The sequence below is a fragment of the Cygnus olor genome, chromosome 21 (genome assembly GCF_009769625.2).
Source record: "Cygnus olor isolate bCygOlo1 chromosome 21, bCygOlo1.pri.v2, whole genome shotgun sequence".
NCBI lineage: Eukaryota > Metazoa > Chordata > Aves > Anseriformes > Anatidae > Cygnus > Cygnus olor.
The window spans coordinates 6,226,520-6,246,600 of record NC_049189.1 but is presented as its reverse complement, the minus strand read 5'-3'; the positions used below and the strand labels follow the sequence as shown (position 1 = coordinate 6,246,600).

At 52.0% G+C, this 20,081-nt stretch overlaps 1 protein-coding gene and 1 long non-coding RNA gene across 4 annotated transcripts in view; one reads left to right on the top strand and one right to left on the bottom strand.

The window, feature by feature from the left end:
- KAZN (kazrin, periplakin interacting protein) overlaps positions 1–20,081 on the bottom strand; it is a 185,272-nt gene that overhangs the window by 53,923 nt on the left and 111,268 nt on the right. The window contains exons 3-4 of one of the 3 annotated variants that reach the window (XM_040533275.1): positions 19,956–20,029; positions 19,161–19,449 (exon numbers count right to left, since the gene is read on the bottom strand). The exons of 1 other annotated variant lie outside the window; for it this stretch is intronic. In XM_040533275.1, coding sequence (XP_040389209.1) covers positions 19,191–19,449; positions 19,956–20,029 — 333 coding nt within the window. In that variant the 3' untranslated portion in view covers positions 19,161–19,190. Of the gene's footprint in view, positions 1–10,120; positions 10,299–19,160; positions 19,450–19,955; positions 20,030–20,081 lie in introns of those variants that run through there. One more of the 3 variants, XM_040533273.1, reaches the window with a different exon arrangement.
- LOC121058146 lies at positions 6,617–13,057 on the top strand. Its single transcript, XR_005814095.1, has 2 exons — positions 6,617–9,823; positions 12,577–13,057. It is a non-coding gene; the product is annotated as an uncharacterized LOC121058146 (long non-coding RNA).

Here is a 20,081-nt window from a genome sequence, read left to right as displayed (position 1 = left end):
ACGGAGAGGCTGTGCAACAGGTCGCACGGCAGCTCGGCTTCACGCGAACGAGCTGGAGGCAGCACCGACGAAAAGCACGGCAAAAACTCCAGCGCAATTAGCATCTGCAGCAAAAGCCTCCTACCCGTCCTACCATTTTCCACCGTTAAAAAAAATAAGATAAAATTAAAAAAAAAAAATAAAGGAAATCTCCCCGGCTCATCATCATTTCTAAGAGGCAAACTAAGGGATGGAGCAAGTCGCTGCTTGCCTGAATAAACAGCCAGGAAGGAAAGCGCCCGCCCAGGCAGATCCCAGCAGGTCAGGATGGCGCAGCGGCTCCAGGCACTGTTGGAAGCAAGGCGCCCCGATTGTTTGAGCTCCCTGCATGCTGCTTCTTCCCCTTTTACCATTATGAAATGCAGCAGAGATTGAAGACGCGCTTTCTGTTGCTTCGCCAAGCAAAAGTTTTGGCTTAAATTTGGAAAAAATTGGCTGCCTACTCCCAAGGACTACATTTACCCAGCCCAAGCATGAGCGCACGGATACAACGCAGCGCTGTGTGCGGCATCTGCACCGGGATCTGTGGGATCTGCTCCACTCTGGATGCGCTCCCATACCTCGTGCCACCGCTCCTGGAGCCGTGCACACACACACGGAGGCTTTCTACGCTCTGTGCACTCTGAAAAGGGCCCCAGGGGGCTCATCCACATGGGGGCTGCATCTGCTGACTCCTGCACCTCCTCTCGCCACCAATACAGGAACAACGTTCCCTAACACTGGAACAAGGGACGCTCTTCGTGCTTCCACCTTCCACCTGCCCCATGCTCCACGCTGTGGTATTTTCCTTACCATTTTCTCCTCTTTTTTCAACAGAGCGAATGATGAAAACTTTTTGGCAACGTTAATTACCAATTTAATACTGCTCTCCTAATGACACGTACACAGATTTACAATGAGATCAGAGCAACCCGGCTAATCAGGGATAAACCTGGTATACTATAGAGGGTTATAGGTTTTTATTAGTCTTTCTTGTTGGTCTAATTGATGGTATTACCCTCTGAACTGCGTACACACACAAAGAAATTCAAGATATGCTGAAAACACGTCCCAAGGGAATGAGCGTGTGTTTGATGGTTTCCTACCGATTAGCTCTGGCACCGATGACGTCTGCTCGTGCCATCCACCTGCAGCCAGCCTAATTCACCCTTCTCCCTCTAGATGCTTGGTCCGATAGGTGTCAGTGGCTATTGATACCAAGCAAAGTACAAAATTATCTTGAGGGCATCACTCCAACTCTTCCACTTCTGCTCCTCTCCGTATCGGCCCAAAGACATCAATGCTCGTTTGCTAATACAAGTCCAGGAAAATATTGCTGCAAAATAAGCTTGTACTTGCAGTTCTGGTAATGACCAAAAACGAGCTAGCGAATGAGAGAGACCTCACAAAAACTGCAGTTGAGCAGAATATTCCCCACTTGCAGTCTTTACATGCAGCTGTGAGCAAAAGGGACCCACGTCCACCAGGGCAGCCCCTCAAGGCACAGATCATTTTCCTTCTTGGAGAGGAGCCAAAAGCTCAGTGGCTCCCAGCTCAGGCCGTGCTGGAGCACCCAACACCGGCAATTCTGCAGGTATCTGGGTGACTTCAAGGACCCGGCCCGAGCTCCTGCTGCAGGTATCTGCCCACCCAAAAGCCCAAACCACTTCTGCACCACGGGGCAGCTCCCTGCAGCCACGCCGGTGCCAAAACCCCCCGCGGGACCTTTCCCGCATGCCATCGCATGGGTGATGGCAAAGAACTGGAGCGGGTCACCCAAAATTCCCAGTACTGAGGACTTACTGGGTTTGGCCCCGTGCAATATTCCCACCTGCTGGATAACGTGACAGTGCCAGGCCTGGTTTGGCTGGGCTCAGTGCATGAGGCCAGAGGCGTGCTTGCTGATATCAGGCTATTGACGGGCTGTCGTCGACATGCACCAGCCGGCTCCGCTCCTTTGATGTTATCTGGAGCCCTTAATGCTGCCAGCAAGCAGAGTTAATGCTTTATCTGCATATGGGTTTTTAATCCCGCACTGTGGTCATTATCAAATTATTGTCAGACTAATTAACAGGCAAAGCTCTCCAGGCTTTTTTATCCCTTTTTTTTTTCTCCTGCCTCTTAAGTAAAACAAATAGAAAACGAACACAAATATATCAGGATTCGGCATCGGGCAACTTTCAGCAGCTACAGCTGCGCTGGGCACAGCAGGCAAACCACGGCAGCACAGGGAGCACTCTACCCCTAAAACCACAACAGCATCGAATAAATCTCCAAAAACCTCAGCCCGAGATCACACGGTGCTGTTTAAATGAAAAGAACTCGTAAGGAACCTACAAGATATTCAGAGCCATTTAGAAAAGTGCTTTCCATTCATCTCACCATACCTGCGACGCTGAATCAAAGCAGTTTTGCCGCTGCAGAGTAAATGCACCCATCAGAGGAATTACCCCCCAAATGAGACCGGTCCCTAACGAATGCACTTGGAAAGCACTGCGATAAGATGTGCAGGAGATGCCTTAAATGAGATCATTTACCAAAATACCCTGGAAATGGTGAATGCCCGGGGAGGAGCAGCGCATACAAAGGCTCTCTGCAAAGGTGGGGGCAAGGCAAAGCGCACGGAGCCCCCTCCCTGCAGATCCCACACCCGCATAGAGGCTGCGGGTTTACAAAAGCATCCCCAGGACTCAAGGGATTTACAGAAATTCCCCTCCGAGGCCGATGCTCTGCGACCGGCTGGATCCCTTCGAATTCATCGCGCCTGCAATAACCTTTTGGCTTCTACTGCAATGCCCAGAAGACATCTTCTTGGTATCAAATACAGCCCTTAAACTAACTAGGCGGCCCTCTCCTGCTTCTCAGGCCCCTGTCACCACGACCCTGTAAATCTGATGGCTGTTCCCAGGGGGGCTGCACAGCTTCGGCCGCACCGGTCCTGCCTTCCGCGGAAACACAGCACCTCCCTCCATCAGCCCTCTCCACCAGCCTCCACTTCTGGACCTCTCTCTGCCAGTTCAGGAAGCCAGAGCCCATTTGAACGAAAGCCCACGTGGCTCGGAAACGAGCTCCCTTGGCTGGGATGACAGCGCTGATCTTTGCAGATTCAATTACCTGATGCAAATGCACCGAGAGCGCACCGCATCTCCATCGGAAGCGGTTACCCTGCTCCTGCCCCAGCCCCGGCTGCAGCAGGGAAGAAATGATGATGAATTTGGCCACGGGCACTTAACAACTCCGGATCCGTTACAGGGGGTGGGAAAGCGCACGGAATTAACCTGCAGGTGGAGAAAACGACAGGCTTTGCCTGAGCAGATAATGCAATAATTGACAAACAGAAAGCAAAGAACTGGGTGTGCTTCGGTCTAGTCGAAACAGCAACGCCAATGCACACCGTGGGGGGGGAATATTTGGCAGCTGCAGGGTGAAGTTGTGTTTCTGAACGTGTCGCTGTTGGCCAGAATGACAAAACGACGCTGCCAGCCTTCGCCCAGCAGTTCAGAGCTGGGCTCTCCTTCTCCTCACGGCCCAAAGGAGTCGCTCCAGAACAGCTCTGCGGGTATGCGCGGCAAGGAGTGGGAAATACACCCCCTAAACCAGTGCCCAGATCCCATGCCACAGGTTATGGGGCCGTGCTAAAAATCAGATTGCCCTGCTGACTTTCGCAGTATAGTCAGGGCACAGGAACAGCCCTCTTAGCTCATTTCTCTCCTTTCCTCCTCCAAGAGGGAATCGGGACGCCGCCAGAGCCAAGCGGCTTGGCTCTGCTCCCACACGTTTCCCATGGCTGTCAGAAATGGAGCAAAAATAGTTTCGCGCATAGGTATGGTGGGAGGAAGGTGCCGGGAAGAGCCAGTCCTGCTCGCTCCAAAATCACAGCAAAGCTCCTGCTGGCCGCGGCAGAGCAGGAGCTCTTTAAAATTCAGAGCACAGCTGAATTTGGCCATTTTCCTACTGGAAATCTCAGCATAGCCCACTAAACCGTTCACAGCTCTCTCTTCAGGTTTCTTCTAAGATGATCTTTTCCCCTTTCTGCAACTTAAAGAAGGCATCTAGACTGCCTAATCCCAGCCATCAAAGTTCAGCTCCTCAAACCTCTTCCTCAAATCCATTTGCTGCTTTCTACCCCAAACACTGCACATCTCACCCGAAAACAGGGGCACACTTCCCGTGCCCGTATGCCAACAGCAAATTTTGATCTACAACGGCATCCCCCAGCAATCTGAAACATCCTGGAAAAAAAATCCCTCTGATGGAATTGACGATTTGCGTTGTGTTTTTTTTTGAGGGGAGGATGATGGACAATTTGCTTAAAAATAACAGGCTGGAGCACAAGCGCCCGGGTGTGCTGCCAGCACTCATCTATCATCATCTTGGTGCTTAAATGATGCGCCTGCCCGCGTGCGCTGAGCACAGGAAACCCTCCTGCTGTACGGAGGCCAAGAAATTCAGCTGGCGCGTTAACGGGCTGTTCGTTTCAGGCAGCGTGTGCTGACCGCTCGTCCCAGGACTCAGCAAGTTGCACTGAGGGTTTCGGGCGAATACAGGTGCCACCAGGCGCCTCCGAGTGCTGCAGAAAGAGCCACGATGGCCATCGCTGGAAAAATCTGGCAAAAAAAAAAAGAATATAACTTTTTTTTTCCCCCTGAATATCCAGAAACAAGTTGGTTTTGGGGTCTATCTTTTCTTTTTTTCATACATTCCTGTGCCTGTAGCTGCTGTATGGCATTTTATGGTCACAAAGGTACGTCCACTTCTGCAAATGCCATGTTTGTGTAAGAAATAAAAGGCAAATGAAGAGAGAGGCTCGCTTACAAAATCCAAACACCGCCCGTGGCTTCGCCGTGCTGCAGAAGATGCACAACCCTGCTTCACCTGCTCTGCAGAAACCTACTTGTCATCAGCAACACCAGCTCTCAGGGTTTTGCTCGCTGCTGCAAAAAGGAGCCAAAGGAAAACCTGAAGGGAGGTGCTAGCATGGCACCGTGCTTGCCTGCTTCCTCCACACCCCGCACATCACTCCAAAACCTCATTGATGCCAAATACCATTCCCCCCCTGCCACCACCACCAGTCGTGGTGCTGCTCGTTCGTAAAACCCAAGGCTGAAAAGCAAGACCCCTTCCTCGACCTGTGCGGGTGGAGCCAGGCTGACAGGCACCAGGGCTCAGACGGAGGGCCACCACCTCCAGCCAGCGTCACCCCCAAAGGCATGGGCAAAGCTGGTCATTCCCAGCCACATACCAGCCTCATCGACACCTCTGGCATCATCCCACGTCCCCTTGGTTCAGGGGCTGTCACTAAGCCTCAGTTCTCACCCCACCAGCCTCAAATGACCCCACTAGGATCACAGAATCACCAGGGCTGGAAAGGACCTCGATGATCGAGTCCCATCCCTAAGCCACGTCCCTTTGTTAGATCGGGGGAGGGCTGGGATGAGTTTTTCCTCCTTTCTTCCCCGAAGCCAACAACTCGTACAAACAAGCGACGACGGCGAGGAGGACTTCGGGAAGCTGACTCGCCGGAGCTCCGCACGCCCCGTGCGCGCTGCTTGTGCAAGCTGCTGCGTCAGCCTCCAGCTCCCTTATCTCACGCGTCGCTGTCAACAAGGAATTACGAGAATTGAATTTTAACAAGCTGCAGACGGAAGCACTGCCGTGCACCGTGCCCGCGCTGAAGTTCAGTGCCCCGATTAACACCGTGTGCCATGGCCCTGCTCGGTGGCGGCCGAGCAGCGCGGGCGCCTGGAGGAAAGGCTCGTGGCACCTGGGCTTACGGGCTGGGCAAGGCCCTTCCTCCCCTGCTGCAACCTGGAGAGGATAAATATCCAGGTTTGGGCAACCTGGAGAGGTTCATATTGGGGATGCAGATTTCTCTGGCCCCGGTGCCAGTGAATGCTGAGTTTACCGATGCAGCCGGAGTAACGAAGGGTAAGCAATGGGATGAAGGACTGCCCTTTTGGGGGACGCCCAGACCCACCAGTGATTATCCGAGTGGCCGAATCCAAGAGAAAAAAAATCACACTTAACCTTCCCCAAGATTAAGACCAGAGCCTGCTTATATGTCCCTCTCCTGTGAATCTAGCACCAAACGTCTTCACGGTCACGCTACAAGCTGGGGAGCCAGAAATCCTGGGTCCTGTCCTTCTCCAACTTCGGAGTTTACTCGAGCTCACTCATCCTCAGGCGCTTCATGAAAACTCCCCTAGTTGGGCTTTAAAGGAACGAAAATCTAAATATTATCAAAAATCTTATGCTAACCATGCCAAATGAGGCTTCTGAATAGAAAGACTCCAGATGCATTAAGATGCTGTAAATTAACATCTTCAAAACCTAAGGTGTGACGGGGACCTGAAGTGCTAGCTGCAGCCAGATGCTTGAGTCTAAAGCAACCACACGAATATTACTACGACACATTTATTTCCCAGCACGTGCAGCTGTAATAGTAATAGCACAGCAAGACCTTGATCTTGTGACACACGCAGTGCAAAACCACTCTGATATCCAACTGGACTGCAGCATCCAAATTCCTCAGGTTTGTTTTACAACACCAGCTCTCAGGCTCTGGAAGAACAAAGGACAGCAGGGAAGAGCCCCAGGAAGATGAAAATGGCACATTTTCACCAGCCCCAGAGGATTATTCGCAAAACAGCAATAGCACCGAGGTAACCGCTCGCCTCCTGGGCAGAAGTCAGAGTCTTTGCGTGGTCGCAGCGGAAGTGGACAGAGACCAAGGAGAACAAGAGGGAACTATTTTAGGCTGTCATGAGCACAAAGGTCGTCCTGGCCCAGCGGCATCGCTACAGCCAGGACATGACCACACGTGCCCGCGACCGCTGCGCGGCGAGGAGGAATCTCTTGCTGCAGGAGCAGGGTGCAACTCCTGCTCCCTTTCCAGCCGAATTTTGGCAGCACCCACACAAACGCCGCCACCGTCACCAGCAGACCCTGGCACAGAAAGCGCTGCGTGCCACCGACGCGCTGAAATGGGAAGCAAGATGAGCCAAACGCTGATCGAGGTCTTATTAATAACACTTGGCTATTGATTGCACTTTACATCTTCAAGCGCTTTGCCAACATTAATTAATTAAGGTGTTTTCCATTTAACGCTGAGAGGAGAACAAAAGCAGCAGGCGAAATGGCCCAAGCACTTGGCTCAGCACGGCTTGTCCTTGCTCCCCAAACTTCTCATTTCCCCAGAGACCTTGCCGTTACTCAAAATTATCAAAAACCCTAGCATCAGTTCAGCAAAGGACTTCACCCAGGAGGCCAGAAGCACACCCTGGCGTGCTAGGGGGTCATGGAGCCCTGATGGCGCCCGCTCCAATGCTCTGCCACCCACCCATGTACCCACCACGCCTGAGATGCAAACCAGAGCTGGGCCACGCGGGTTCTGACACCCGGGCCCAGAAGCACCTAGAGCAGCCCCACAAGGAGCCAGCGACACAAATACCGCTCTGCATCCAGCTCTAGATAATGCTACGGCCAAAATAAGTCTCCAGAAAACTCGCCATTTAAAACGAGATGCCAGGAGCAAGGGGTTGGAATGATTAACGCTCACGCTAAGGACTTTAACAACACGTGGCTTCATCCCTACCTCCGTACGCACGCCCACCACCCAGTCCGTCTCTCTCGGCTGAATTCTCCCGGTTTGTTACAAATCGCAGAAAAAAGCCCTCGAAGCGTTACCTCACCACTGCCCGCGTGCGAGCAGAGATGGCACGTTATAGCAGGGAGAAGTCACAGTACGCACAAAAGGAGCTGAGTTATTACCTCGAGCTGTCTCAAGCTGCACCGTAATTATGTGAACACCACATTTCACCAAGGCAGCATTAATTACTGAGTGAGCTGAGCACGGAGGCACACGTTTCCCTCAGCTCACCTAACTCCGGACCGACCCAGTGCGCCCACCCACAGCGGTGGCAGCGACAGGACCACCACGGCCAAAGGCACCTGGGGGGACCATGCCACCAGCAGACCCCCACCACCCATCTGAGTACCACCACCAAACCCTAAATCCCCACGGGCTGGTGGCTGCCCACCCCACTTACCAGCCTCCAGCTCTCCCACAGCACGTGGGCTTAAACCAAATAGCTCAGCGATCCTCCTACTTACACAGCTCGTTCTACTTATTCGGACTCATTTTCACCCCATCCTTCTGAAATCATCCTGAAACCCTTGGAAAACAGAAGGCTCCCTACAGATACATCAGGCCCACCTATAGAAGCAGGCCCAGGGCAATGTATGGGAACACGGATGAATAATAGTATAAAATTGGGAAGGAAACCCAGAATGGAGTCTATTTATTTTTTATTTTTGCTGAGACCAAGCATTCCTCCCCTTGGCTGGATACGTCGTGTTTTAAATACCAGCCTCTTCAACACGTGGGGAAGGGAAAAAAAAAAACACATCCAGAGCTACACGGGCTTGGCACTGGCCCCCAGCACACCAAGATAAAATTTGCCTGCTTAAATCTGGAGGCTGGAGCGAGTCCTCCAGGGCCTCCTGCCCTGCCAAAGGCACCACTCCGGTGCCCAGCCAAGGATGGGACTGCTCCTGGCACTCTATGGCAGGTGGTATTTCCACCGGGACCCCAAAGCAGGTGGGATTGGGGTTATTACATGGGAACACGCACACTTTGGAGAACGGAGCGCAGTTCTTCAGCGCTGTTATAGCACACCAATTGTTTCCCAGCATGCTGCCAGCAAAGGAAACTGAAGAGGTGCTTTTCCATCACCCAATGGGTTGAAAAACCCCTGAGGAGGGAAAAAAAAAAAAAAAAAAAAAAAAAAAATCGAAACCCTGACCCCTGGCAAGCCACCCCAAATCCCTCCCTGGCCGGGGCGTGCTGCCGAGCAGAGGCACTGCTCCTCCACGCAAACACACGCGCAGAAGCCTCCTGGAGAAGAACCAACCCAAGCCAAACCCCAAACCCGCAGCAATAGGTGCAGGGAAGGGCAGCCAAAGGGTTTCCCCCTGCCTTTCCAGCTCTCAGCCCTCCACGGCTGCATAGGCAGGAAGAGGGACAACGGGGGCCAAGTGGGCTATGGGAAGGGGTCCGGGTCCGCGATACGCAGTGGGGTCCGGCACAACTTTGCACCTGGGCACCACCACACGCACCTGGGCATCCCGACGCGCACCCCAGCACCGTGGCATGCACCTCAGCACCCTGCTTGGCCCCACCTGGCGATGGATCCCGCTGAACAGGTGGAACCCCCCCTCGCCACAGCCGAACCCAACAGGTTGGCTGGAAAAAACCCGTGAAGGAACCCCTCCAAACCGAGCTGCATCGACACCACCAGCCGCCGACAATGCCCACCGAGGGCACCGCTGCCTTTAACACACCCCCCACCCCCCCCCGGCCACCCAAACCCTGAAAGGCGACCAGCACCGAGGGGCGACCTGCATTGCATGGTGCCAGCCGATCCCGTCAGTAAATAAATACCGAGGAAATCGCCCCCAGGAGCCACGTCCGGGGCACAGGTGGGAACCCAGCCCGGCTCCGAGCCGGGGGGGGGCGGGATGATCCCGGCACCCGCAGCCCCTTGGGGAGCACCGAGAGGCGGCTGCATCCCGGATCCCGCCGGGTTTGGGCTTCGCCGAGCAGAAGGGACCCCCCCAGGCAGTCAGCACCCGAGGGGGGGGGGGGCACGGAAGCGGTGTGTCCTCATCCCCCCCCCCGGTAACTTTTGCCTCCCCCCCCGGGTTGGAGGGGGGCAGCTCGGGGCTGGGCGGCCGGAGCCTCCCCGGGCCGGGCGATGCCGGCGGGGAGAAGATGGCTGCGGCTGGCTCCCCAATTACGAAACCGGTAAATCGGGCTTGGGGGGGGTAAAAAGGGGGGGGTTAAAGAGAGAAAGGGGGGGGGTAAAAGGGGGAAGGGGGGTTAAAAAGGGGAAGGGGGGGCAGAAGGGGGGGGGGGGAGGCAGCACGTAGAGCTTTAGGGGAGAGAGGGGGCACGGCGCTTTTTTTTTTTTTTTTTTTTTTGGGGGGGGGGGTTCCTAAAAAAAAAAAAAAAAATAAAACGCGATGCAATAAACACCGATAACACACGACCCCACGCCCCCCCCCCCCCCCCCCTCCTCACCCGAGGCCGGCAGGCACCCACCTTGCGCGCTGTGCGGGCCGTGCTCCATGGCCGGGTCGCTGCCCAGCTCGGCCAGGCGGCGGCCGGTGGCGGCCAGCTCGGCGCGCAGCGCCGTCACCTCCTGGCCCGCCGCCTGCAGCGCCCCGTCGATGCGCAGCGCCAGCTGCTTGTTGTCGTCCATCATGTGCAGGATTTTGGCCTGGGGGGGGGGGGGGGTGGGGGTTGGGGGGGTTGGGGAGGGGGGGAGGAAGAGGAGGAGAGAGGTGAGAGAGCGGGAGCGGCGGGGGGAGAGGGAGGGGAGGGGCGGGGAGAGGGGAGGGGAGAGGGGAGGGGCTGGGGGGAGAGGGAACGGGGGGGGGGATAGGGGTGTGCAAGGGGGGAGCGTGTGAGGGGGGGGGTGTAGAAGGGAATAGGGTTGTGCAAGGGGGTGCAGGAGGGAATGGGGTTCCGCAAGGGGGGTGCGAGGAGGTGCAGGAGGGAATTGGGTTGTGCAAGGGGGGTGCAGAAGGGAACGGGGTCGGGCACGGGGGGCTGTGCAAGGGGGGCGCAGGAAGGAATAGGGTTGTGCAAGGGGGTGTCGGGGGGGCGCAGGAGGGAATAGGGCTGTGCAAAGGGGGGGGTGCAGGAGGGAATGGGGTTGGGCAAGGGGGGCAGTGCAAGGGGGGTGCAAAAGGGAATAGGGCTGTGCAAGGGGGGACCATGTGAGGGGGGGGGCAAGGGGCGTGTAGAAAGGAATAGGGTTGTGCAAGGGGGGTGTAGAAGGGAATAGGATTGTGCAAGGGCGGCTCAAAAGGGGGTGCAGAAGAGAATAGCACTGTGCAAGGGGGGTGTCAGGGGGGTGCAAAAGAGAACGGGGATTGGGCATGGGGGTGCTGTGCAAGGGAAGTGTAGAAGGGAATAGGGTTGTGCAAGGGGGGTTTAAGGGGGTGCAGAAGGGAATAGGGTTGTGCAAAGGGGGGTGCAGAACGGAATAGGGCTGTGCAAGGCAAGCTGTGCAAGGGGGTGCAAAACGGGATGCAGAAAGGAATAGGGTTGGGCAAAGGGGGAACAGTGCAAGGGGTGCAAAAGGGAAGGGAGGCTGTGCGGGGGGGGGACCCAAAAAAAGCCCAAAAGGGAATAGGGGGGCAAAAGGGAACAGCAATGTGTAAGGGGGGGGTGCTACGGGGGAACAGCAGAAGTACAAGGCGGGTGCAAAAGGGAACAGAATTGCTTGGGGGGGGGGGGGGAGGTTGCCCCCTACCTGCTGCTCCCCCAGCACGGAGTGGGCGTGCGAAGGTCGGGGGGTGGTGGTGGTGGGTTTTTTTTTTTGGGGGGGGGGATTTTGGGGGGGGCAGCGCTGCGGCAGCCGCTGCATTTGTCCCGTGCCCCCCCCCCCCGGGATGCTGCGGGGAGCGCTGCAGTGCGGCCGGGCTGCCAGGTGCTCCCGGGAGCGCTAATTAAGCGGCTCTCTGCTAATTGGGCTCGGGTGCACGGCCATGCCCCGAGGCTGTGCGCAGCAGGCAGAGGCAAAATGGGCTGACCGGAAAATAAAATAAAAAAAATCCAACTGGAATGATTTATTTTTTTTTTTTGGGGGGGGGAATCCCACTGGAAGGATTTTTTTGGGGGGGGAGGGGGGGGGAAGCAACCTGTGTGCAGGCAGCCAAGTGTGGGGAGCCAGGGAAAATCCCAGCCACACTGGAAAAAGGGGAAAACAGCCCTGCCCGGATCTGTAGGGATTCAGTAGACCCTCCAATGCTTGCCTAAACCCAGGCTTTTGGTGGAAGGAGCTGGGAATTTGGGGCGCATCTTTGGCTGCTGCACAGGGACAGAGCGTAGCTTCGCCCAGAGCTGTAGAGTAAGCACGTGTGTGCATGTGTGTGCACACGTGGCTAAAAACCACGTGTCGTGCCCCAAAGGGTGGGTGAAGAACCCACAAGGGGAATAAATGCACTTTCTTACATTCTGTTCCTTCTCTGTAGCTACACGTGCAAGAGGTGAAGCTCTTTGAGCAAATACAGAAATTGAATTTGAGATAAATGCCCGGGTTCATGCCCAGTTTGCATCATTATTTGCTGCAAATTCTGCTTGCAAACAAGACGGTTTTGTACGGAACCGGATCACCTGCCTGTGCAAACACAGTGCCAAATATGCAAAAACTTGGGCATTGCACTTGAATAAAATCTGAACGGTCAGCTTTAAAGCACAGGCACATTATTTTTATCATAAAAAAGTCAGGTTAAAACTGATTTGAGCCTTCCAAGAACACATTCAGCTGCTGAAGCAAAGTCCAACTTGAGCTTCTTAGGCTAACCCCAATAACAGACTGGTTGAGTTGCTATATTGGCAGCGCTTGAATTTTTTTTTAATTTACCAATGCAAGAGAATTTCTACGCTAGTGTATGGTATCTAAAACAAACAAACAAAAATCCTTAAACTTTGCTGTGGACTCCATGTATTAATAACTTTGCTTTAAAAATCTCCCTTATTGCTTGAAGTTCTTTTGAGATTAGCCTGAAGACATCTCCAAAGATTTTCTCCCTTTCCGTGCACCTCCTCCTGTCCCTGCAGGGAACAGCTGGGTCCATTTAAAATGGATTTTGATCTCAAAGCAGGATTTGGTTTCTCTGAGCTTCCCCCTGACCACAGCATGCAGCGATCCCAAGGCATCGGCGAGCTCTGCAGCAGGCAGCGCAGCCTGGACCTGGCTGGCCACGTACACCTGAGCAGCACCGCCTCTGCCATGGGGTTTGCTGGGTTCCCTCTGGGGCTGGAACCACGACCGTGAGGTGCACTGCAAGCACCATACCAGAGGATAACTTGGGGCTATGCTGATTCCTGTTCAGAAGGTGAAGCCCTTGCTTAAGTCCTCAAGATCGGGATGAAACAAAGTATTAAGAAATGAATTTATTCCCTTTCTCCTATTAGTGTTGAATTAACAAAAAAAAAATAATTGAGAGCTAATTAAATAGACAAAATCAGAAACATATTATTTCCCCAAATTGCTTTTTTTTTTTTTTTTGGTATTATTCTAGCTTTGACTGGGTGTGCAACAGCTCCGCAGTGTCCCTAAGGGATGGGAGTCCCTCGTGGTGTGGATCTTTCTGCAAGCGTATCCTTGAAATACTGAAAACCCCCTTAGTTTTGGGCGACGTTCCCGTAGTAGCATCACATTCCAGCTTGCTATTTCTTAAGAATACCTGGATGGCATAGACACGGATGGAGGAAGGTTGGAGAATACTGCCCACCCTGCTTGCTCTCCTTTCAGCCCAAGTAGTTCAGTAAAGGGAAGATGAGGAGGTTTAGGAGGTGGAAAAGGGTTGGGCAGCACACGGGCACTGCTCGGGCTTTCCAAACTCTTCAATTTGCTACTGATTACCGCTTTTTGTAGTTTAATATGTACAGTATGCAAAGGAACCGCTTTAACTAAATGGAGAAAGCCTTTTGTGTTAGGAATGAACGTAATCTAATATGGCCCTTTGACTTGATTCAATTAAATCCTTTCTTTTCCAATTAAACAATCAGCCAGAATTTAATAAAAATGAATTTCTACATGTCGTCCTCCAGAACGATGACCTCTGAGATTGTGTGGGCTTATGTAAATTCTGCTGATGGCTTTTTATCTGCTCGTGTGTCATTCCACGAGCACACAAAAAAAATGCCTTCTGTCGGTGTATTTACATTATTTCCTCATCTACTCAACGTATCTCTGTTTGCAGTAACAATTCCCAGCTGAAAAGGCAGCGAGCATCACCAGCTTCCTCCAACGCAGCCTCTGGAGCTTAATTTCCGTGGCTGGGACGAACCCAGGGGCTGAGCTGCTTCTCCATTTTGCTGGGCCCTGCCCTGCCACAGTGCCAACAAGCAGCCATTTGGCCTGTCCCAAATGTCACCAGAGGCGTCTGCACAGCCGTTTATTCGCAAAGAAAGCACACCCCCAAAAAATCCCACCATCCACGAGACCAGCAAACTTGTGCCTGAAGTTAGGGAACTTTTCTAGCACGGCTCTGCTAAGCTATTTCCACCCAAGTTACAATAGCTGCTAAAGTCTACATTTATTTTTTTCCGTCTACAAAGGCCACATTTTTATTTGTGTATTTATAACTGCATTTAACCCCCCCCCTTCTTGCTCTTAAAGTATTGAGCACCAGCTCTTTTCTTCCTCCGCTGGAGTTATCGCGGCATCCTAATGCAAGCCCTGCGGATGTGCCGAAGTCAAAAAGTTTGTGCTTCAGTTTATAAATTACTGAAGTAATACATTATATGAAGGGGATCACTAGGCAAGGATGGGCAGGTTCCACGTTGGGGTGAATGTTGGTTGCCACACGATGCCCCAGGGAGACGTCCCCATCCCAGCTTCTGTGTGGGTGAACGCATCCCGTTGGCCTTTTCAGGGGACCCCCGAAACAAAGCCATTCCTGGTCATAACGCGTCCCGAACTGGGGGAATTACTTTGCTGTGGCCAGACAGGAGGTGAACGCAGCAAAAGCAACCCGAGATCCTAACTGCCCGGCGCAGACACATCGCAGTTACCGTGGTGCGAACCTGGAGGAATCCCATTGGGAAGGGGTAACAGAGAAAAATGTGATCCGAGGGATTTGTCTCCAGTAAACCCATTTTATGTTAATAGGAAGCAGATTTTGAGCCCCCTCGCAAACAAATGACTTCCATAGCATATTTCACAGCTGAGCGCATCGATGGCACCAGCCTTTATGTGCAGCTCTGTTAAACCCAACATTTGTTTAATGAATTGCAGCAATCCAATGAATCCTTGTACGGCCAGCCTAGACTGGAACTTTTATGGGAAGACATCAGGTTTTCTCCCCAGCTGATACCTAGGAACCATTACACACCCCTCACCAGATCAGGGTTACTCCATATGCATCTGAAAGGGGAATTAAGCTAGTGAAACTAGCAGGGCCAAACGCTGTTGAGGTGCTGCAGCTCTTTGCAGGATGACCTCCTCATCCCCAGGGTCGGTATGTATACCACGACAAAACTCCATCCTGCTGTTTGGACGCATCCCCTGCTGCAAACCACGCGTGAAATGCTCCGTTCGTGGCATGGAGAAGTGATGGCAATGATGGTGCTGGGATAATTCAGCTTCCTTACGCTGGTGGCCACAAGAGCCTGCAGTGGAAGCGCGTATCCTGCACAAGCAGGACAAAGGAGAGGGCATGCAGAGCAAAACGTGCATGCACAATACCCTCGTGCTTGGTAGCAATGGTAAAAGCTGCATGCTACTTTGGTAAAAGTGCTTGAATTTCCAAAATACCTTTCCATACGTGAAGAGAGAAATAAGAAGCAAAGAGAATGCACATCAAGCAAAGTCCATACTAAATGCCATTTTGCCTTCCTTCCCCGGTCACAAATGGGAGGGGAAAAATGGGGCTGGCTTTTGCAAAAGTGCAGGGGTGATTTGGGAGATCGAGTCCCACAGCAAGGAATCAGCTCTTGGGAAGAGAAGAACGGGAAGTCCACAGAGACATCTGCTCTGCAGACCCAATTCACCAGCTGCTCAGCCGCTATTACAAGGATCACATAAAAACTTAAACGAATAGGGAGATTCTGAACCACTCAGATAGCAGGATAATAGGTGCCAGGAAAAAATCCTGTGATCAGTCAGCAGACAAATATATACTTAAATTAGGTGTTAGTGGGGCAGATGCAAGAAAGGTGATTATGGGTTGCCTCTGTGTTTCCTTTGGCAACGAGGATGACACGCTGGGTGGGTCAATGCACCCTACCATTAATACAGCATCAGCATTCGCCTGACAGCTTCTTTGTCCTGTGAAGTCAATTCCTATCAAGACCTGACATTAGCAGGAGGCAGGGTGAAATTCAGATGCCTTTGAATTTTCATGACCCTCTAGATGCTTCCCCTGCTTGAGGCTGGCAGATCACAGGCAAGACCCGCGCCTTGAATTGGGCAGGAGGTAGGAATAAACACCTGCACCCATCCAGTGCAACCGTGGTCAAAAATATCCTGGGGAAAATGAGAGGGAGAACAGCCCTTTCCTCCCTCCCCAACAAACCAAACTGGAAACAGGGTTGGAAGGGCACAACACATGGCAAACCAGCCTCCTTTCCCCCCACAAGCTGCTACCAGCAGGGTGGACTAATCCTGTATTGCATAAGATGACAAACATGCGATTGCATTTCCCACTAAATTACGAAAGCTCTAAAAATACACCTAGATAATGTTGGCTAAATAATTGCAGCGTTATTCGTGGTTGCGTGCAGCCCTGTGCTCAAGAGCGCTCATCCTCATGCGATGGGTATTTTTGGTAGAGCTTCAAAATGAACCAGCCAGAGGTGCAGCGAGCAGGGTTAAAAAGCAGGGAGTGCAGAGCTTTAAGCGCGGGGGCCTGGCTGTTGGTGCTATCTCGGCTCAGACAGGCTCAGCACATTTTCTACTTGAGGGCAGCGTTCAAAAAACCACTGTTTAGACACTGCACCACCACACATTTTGGCTAACTGGCAGGTTCTTACTGAAACCTGCTGGTGGTCAGTGTACCCAGACACAGCACCCTGCCACGGGAGAGGAGGGGATGTGCTTCTTCTAAGCAAGTCCTTTCGGCTTTTGACATAGACTATATAAAAAAAAGAAAAAGAAAAAAAAAGAAAAATCAACAACCCACAACCACACAACCGCAAGCGTGATAAAGCATCTCAGTATAAAATCAATACCGAGGCGATTAGCAGCCTTTGAAGAATTCTGGCCCTAAGTCAGCCCGTGGCAGAGATCAAACGGAGGTGCTGTCAACTCAAGCGGGCATTTTACTTTGTGTCTGCTATCCGGCAGCCCCAACACCCAGAACCATCCCCGTGACTCCCACTGCTCCTTTTTCCCCAGCACAGTGCCCGGGGAAGCCAGGCACGTCCTGTGGAGCAATCCCCATCCGCTGGGCAGCACAGTGCCAGGGGTCACCTTCCCTCACCTCCTCATTTAGGGTGCTGGTTTGGGTCTGGAAGAGCAGCTTTACATCACCCCATAAAGTATCTGCACCTTCATCCGTGCAAGCTCTGCTTCTGGCGTGTCTCAAAATAAAAGCAAGGAAGGTGCTTTGCTCTGCCGGCATCCCCAGGCTGGTCAAGGCGTTCTTATCAGTTCCTCTGCTTTGGGGTAAAATTTGAGATAAATCTGACTGGCTGTGAGCTGCCACAGGTCTGTGAGTAATCTGCAGTCCTAGACTGACAGCAGCGGGCATCAGCCGGCACATCACAAGGAGCTTGGGCCTCTGATAGCAAGGAGGATGGAAGCCTTATCAGCAAGCCCGGGTGAAAGCTATTTCCAAGATGCCCAGGGCCAGGGAGAAGCTGTAGTGAAAAGGAGTTGGAGAAAATTACTGATATTGTTAATAGCTTTTCTTGAAAGCTGGGAAGTTTTCCCAAAATCTGGCAGACTGGAGCGAAGGGAAATGCCTTCACATGAAGGCTTGGTGGAGCACGGAAGATCCAAAGGAAAGCTGACGTTCTTGTGCCAGGAATATAGCCATCAAAAAGGGGATGCTATGGGTGGTGTCAGAGGGGACAGTGAAAAAACAGGGATGCAAAGCACTTTCTATTTTTTTTTTTAGAGATAAATTCCCTAGAAAATTCTAAATCCATCACCGAGCACCAGCACATCCATCACCCCAGGGCTCCTCAGGACAAGCCTCCAGTTGCGCAGCTGGCCCAGCTGGTAGGAGGGGGATGTTAGGAAGGTGATGCATGTAAAACCCATCCACGGCAATTACACAGAGCAGGACAGCTGCCAAGCTCCCATATTTGCTCCCTGTCAGTAGACTTTATAGATACAAAGATATATATATCCACAGAGCTATTAATTTTTCCGATACCCACATCCTGAATGAGGGTAATATGTTTATCCTATAAAGTTAGTGACTCCATAACGCAGCACTCTGCTTTAGGGCAATTTTTCACGTTATTAACTTTCTTCCAGCACACACACAAAACAAAAAACCTCTCCCCACCAAAAAAAGCCCACGGCGGAGCTGTGCCGAGACGCTGAGCACAGCTTGGCCAGAGGCAGGCACGACAAAACTTGGGAGGTGAAGCCCGAGAGATGAGGCACGACCCGAGGTGTGTGCAGTACAGCTGTTGGGACAGATGTTATTAAAATATGGGGTTATTTATGCTGCTTCCATCCCACTCGACCGAAAAGCCAGGACAAGCACCGTGGATGCCCGTGCTCTCGTTGCCCCATTTCCTGGCTTCCCGATGGCTCTCCATTCAACCTGGCAGTTCAGCAGTCCAGCTTGCCTCAAGATTAAGATCTGCCTCATTTGCAGTTACATAATTAGCAATTACCCTAATTTCACTTACATTAAATTACTTTTTTTTAATAAACATTATCTTTTCTGACAGAAAAAAATAAAACGGCATGGGTCTGCTTTACAGAAAGCAGCAGCGTCATTATCCTGTTCTCAGATATAATGTCTAGATACTTTTAATGAAAATATTCATTATTGCTAATTTGCATCTCTTTCAGCTCTAGGAGGGAAATCAAATGAAGATGTCAAAACAGTGCCACCTCTGCCAGGGATAAAAAAAGGAGACGTGGTGACCGCCAGCCCCCCCAAACGTTTTGTGTGGAGGGAGAACGCAGCTGAAGCACACACCCTGGCTTATTTAAGACAGCCTCAAATTGTGAGATATGTTGAAATACAGATGTTAACCACGATGGTGGTAGTTTGTTTTGGTTTAGCAGAGACTTTTCCTGAAGATAAAGTACATCCTGAACGCGCTTCATGCTTGCTAGCAACAAAACTTGTATTAGCAGGAGAAAATATATATTACACCTCTGAAATACATGCTTCGCTGAGCTCGCAGAGTGAAGCTAAAATAATCTTTTTAAAGCAAATAGGGATGAATACTTAAAAATAATAAAAAGTTGGTGAATATTCATTTGAACTCTTAAGCAAATTTGCCCTTGTCATATTTGCATCTCTCTTGTGTTCCCTGCCTGTGCAATGCGGTTTTATTAGCACGAACATCCACAGAAAGTGAATTTGAAGCCTGAATACCCATGGGAAATGAATTTTAAATTCACTCGCTGTGTGCAGTCACCCAAGAAACTTGATCATAATTGTTTGTTATACTTAAATATTTATATTGTGGGAGCACTCGGTAGATAAAAGGGCCCTGCTGGGTGCTGCACAACCACTGCCTCCAACCACAGCCAGCACCAGAGGCGACGTGTGACAGCTCCGGCCAGGCTGGGCCACCTCGGAGGCGAAGGGACAGCCCAGATTTCGGGGTCAGGAACAAGGATTGGGCTGGAGGCATCAACCCGTTCCTGCAGGATTGAAGTTTTGTCGTCCAAGAAGCTCTGAGGAAGGTGCGAGCTGCCTTCAAATGGCAGGAGCCTGCACGGGGTTGAGATGGATTTAAGGAATGGGAATTAGCTGGAAACATCCTCGCCAACGCTCTTTTCTTGTCTTAAATCCCATGTTGAAGGTCCAGCTTTCAGCAGGGAGCTCAGATTTCCACGCTCGCAGGGCGTGGGGGGGGTTACAATGGACTCCTCTATTTTCCACTCCACAATTTGCAGCCCTAAGTGCTTCAGAAAGCGACACCCACGGCTGCACGCAACCCCGCTGCCTCCTCAAGCAGATTCCTGCCTGGGGAGCAGAGATCCAAAGGCACCAAAAATGCCTCAGAACTGCCTTTTTTTTTTTTTTTTTCCCCTTGGCAAAAATGGGCTGCACTTTCTGCAATATGGGACCCCCCCTTTTTTTTTTTTTTGGCTCGGTCACAAACGATCCATATCCCAAAGACTTCCTAGCAAAGCTGCCTCTGGTTGAGATAGCACCGACCGCACGCTGGACTTTGCAGATGGCTCTTGCAAAATAGCAAATTAAACAACAAATACCTGCCACATCCTGGCACCCTGGCCGTGCAGCACAGCGCACGAGGCTGCAAACCACATCGCTGCACACCCAGCGCCTTTGGAGAGAGGGAGGAAGCACATCAAGAGCACGTTTTAAGGCCAGTCTTC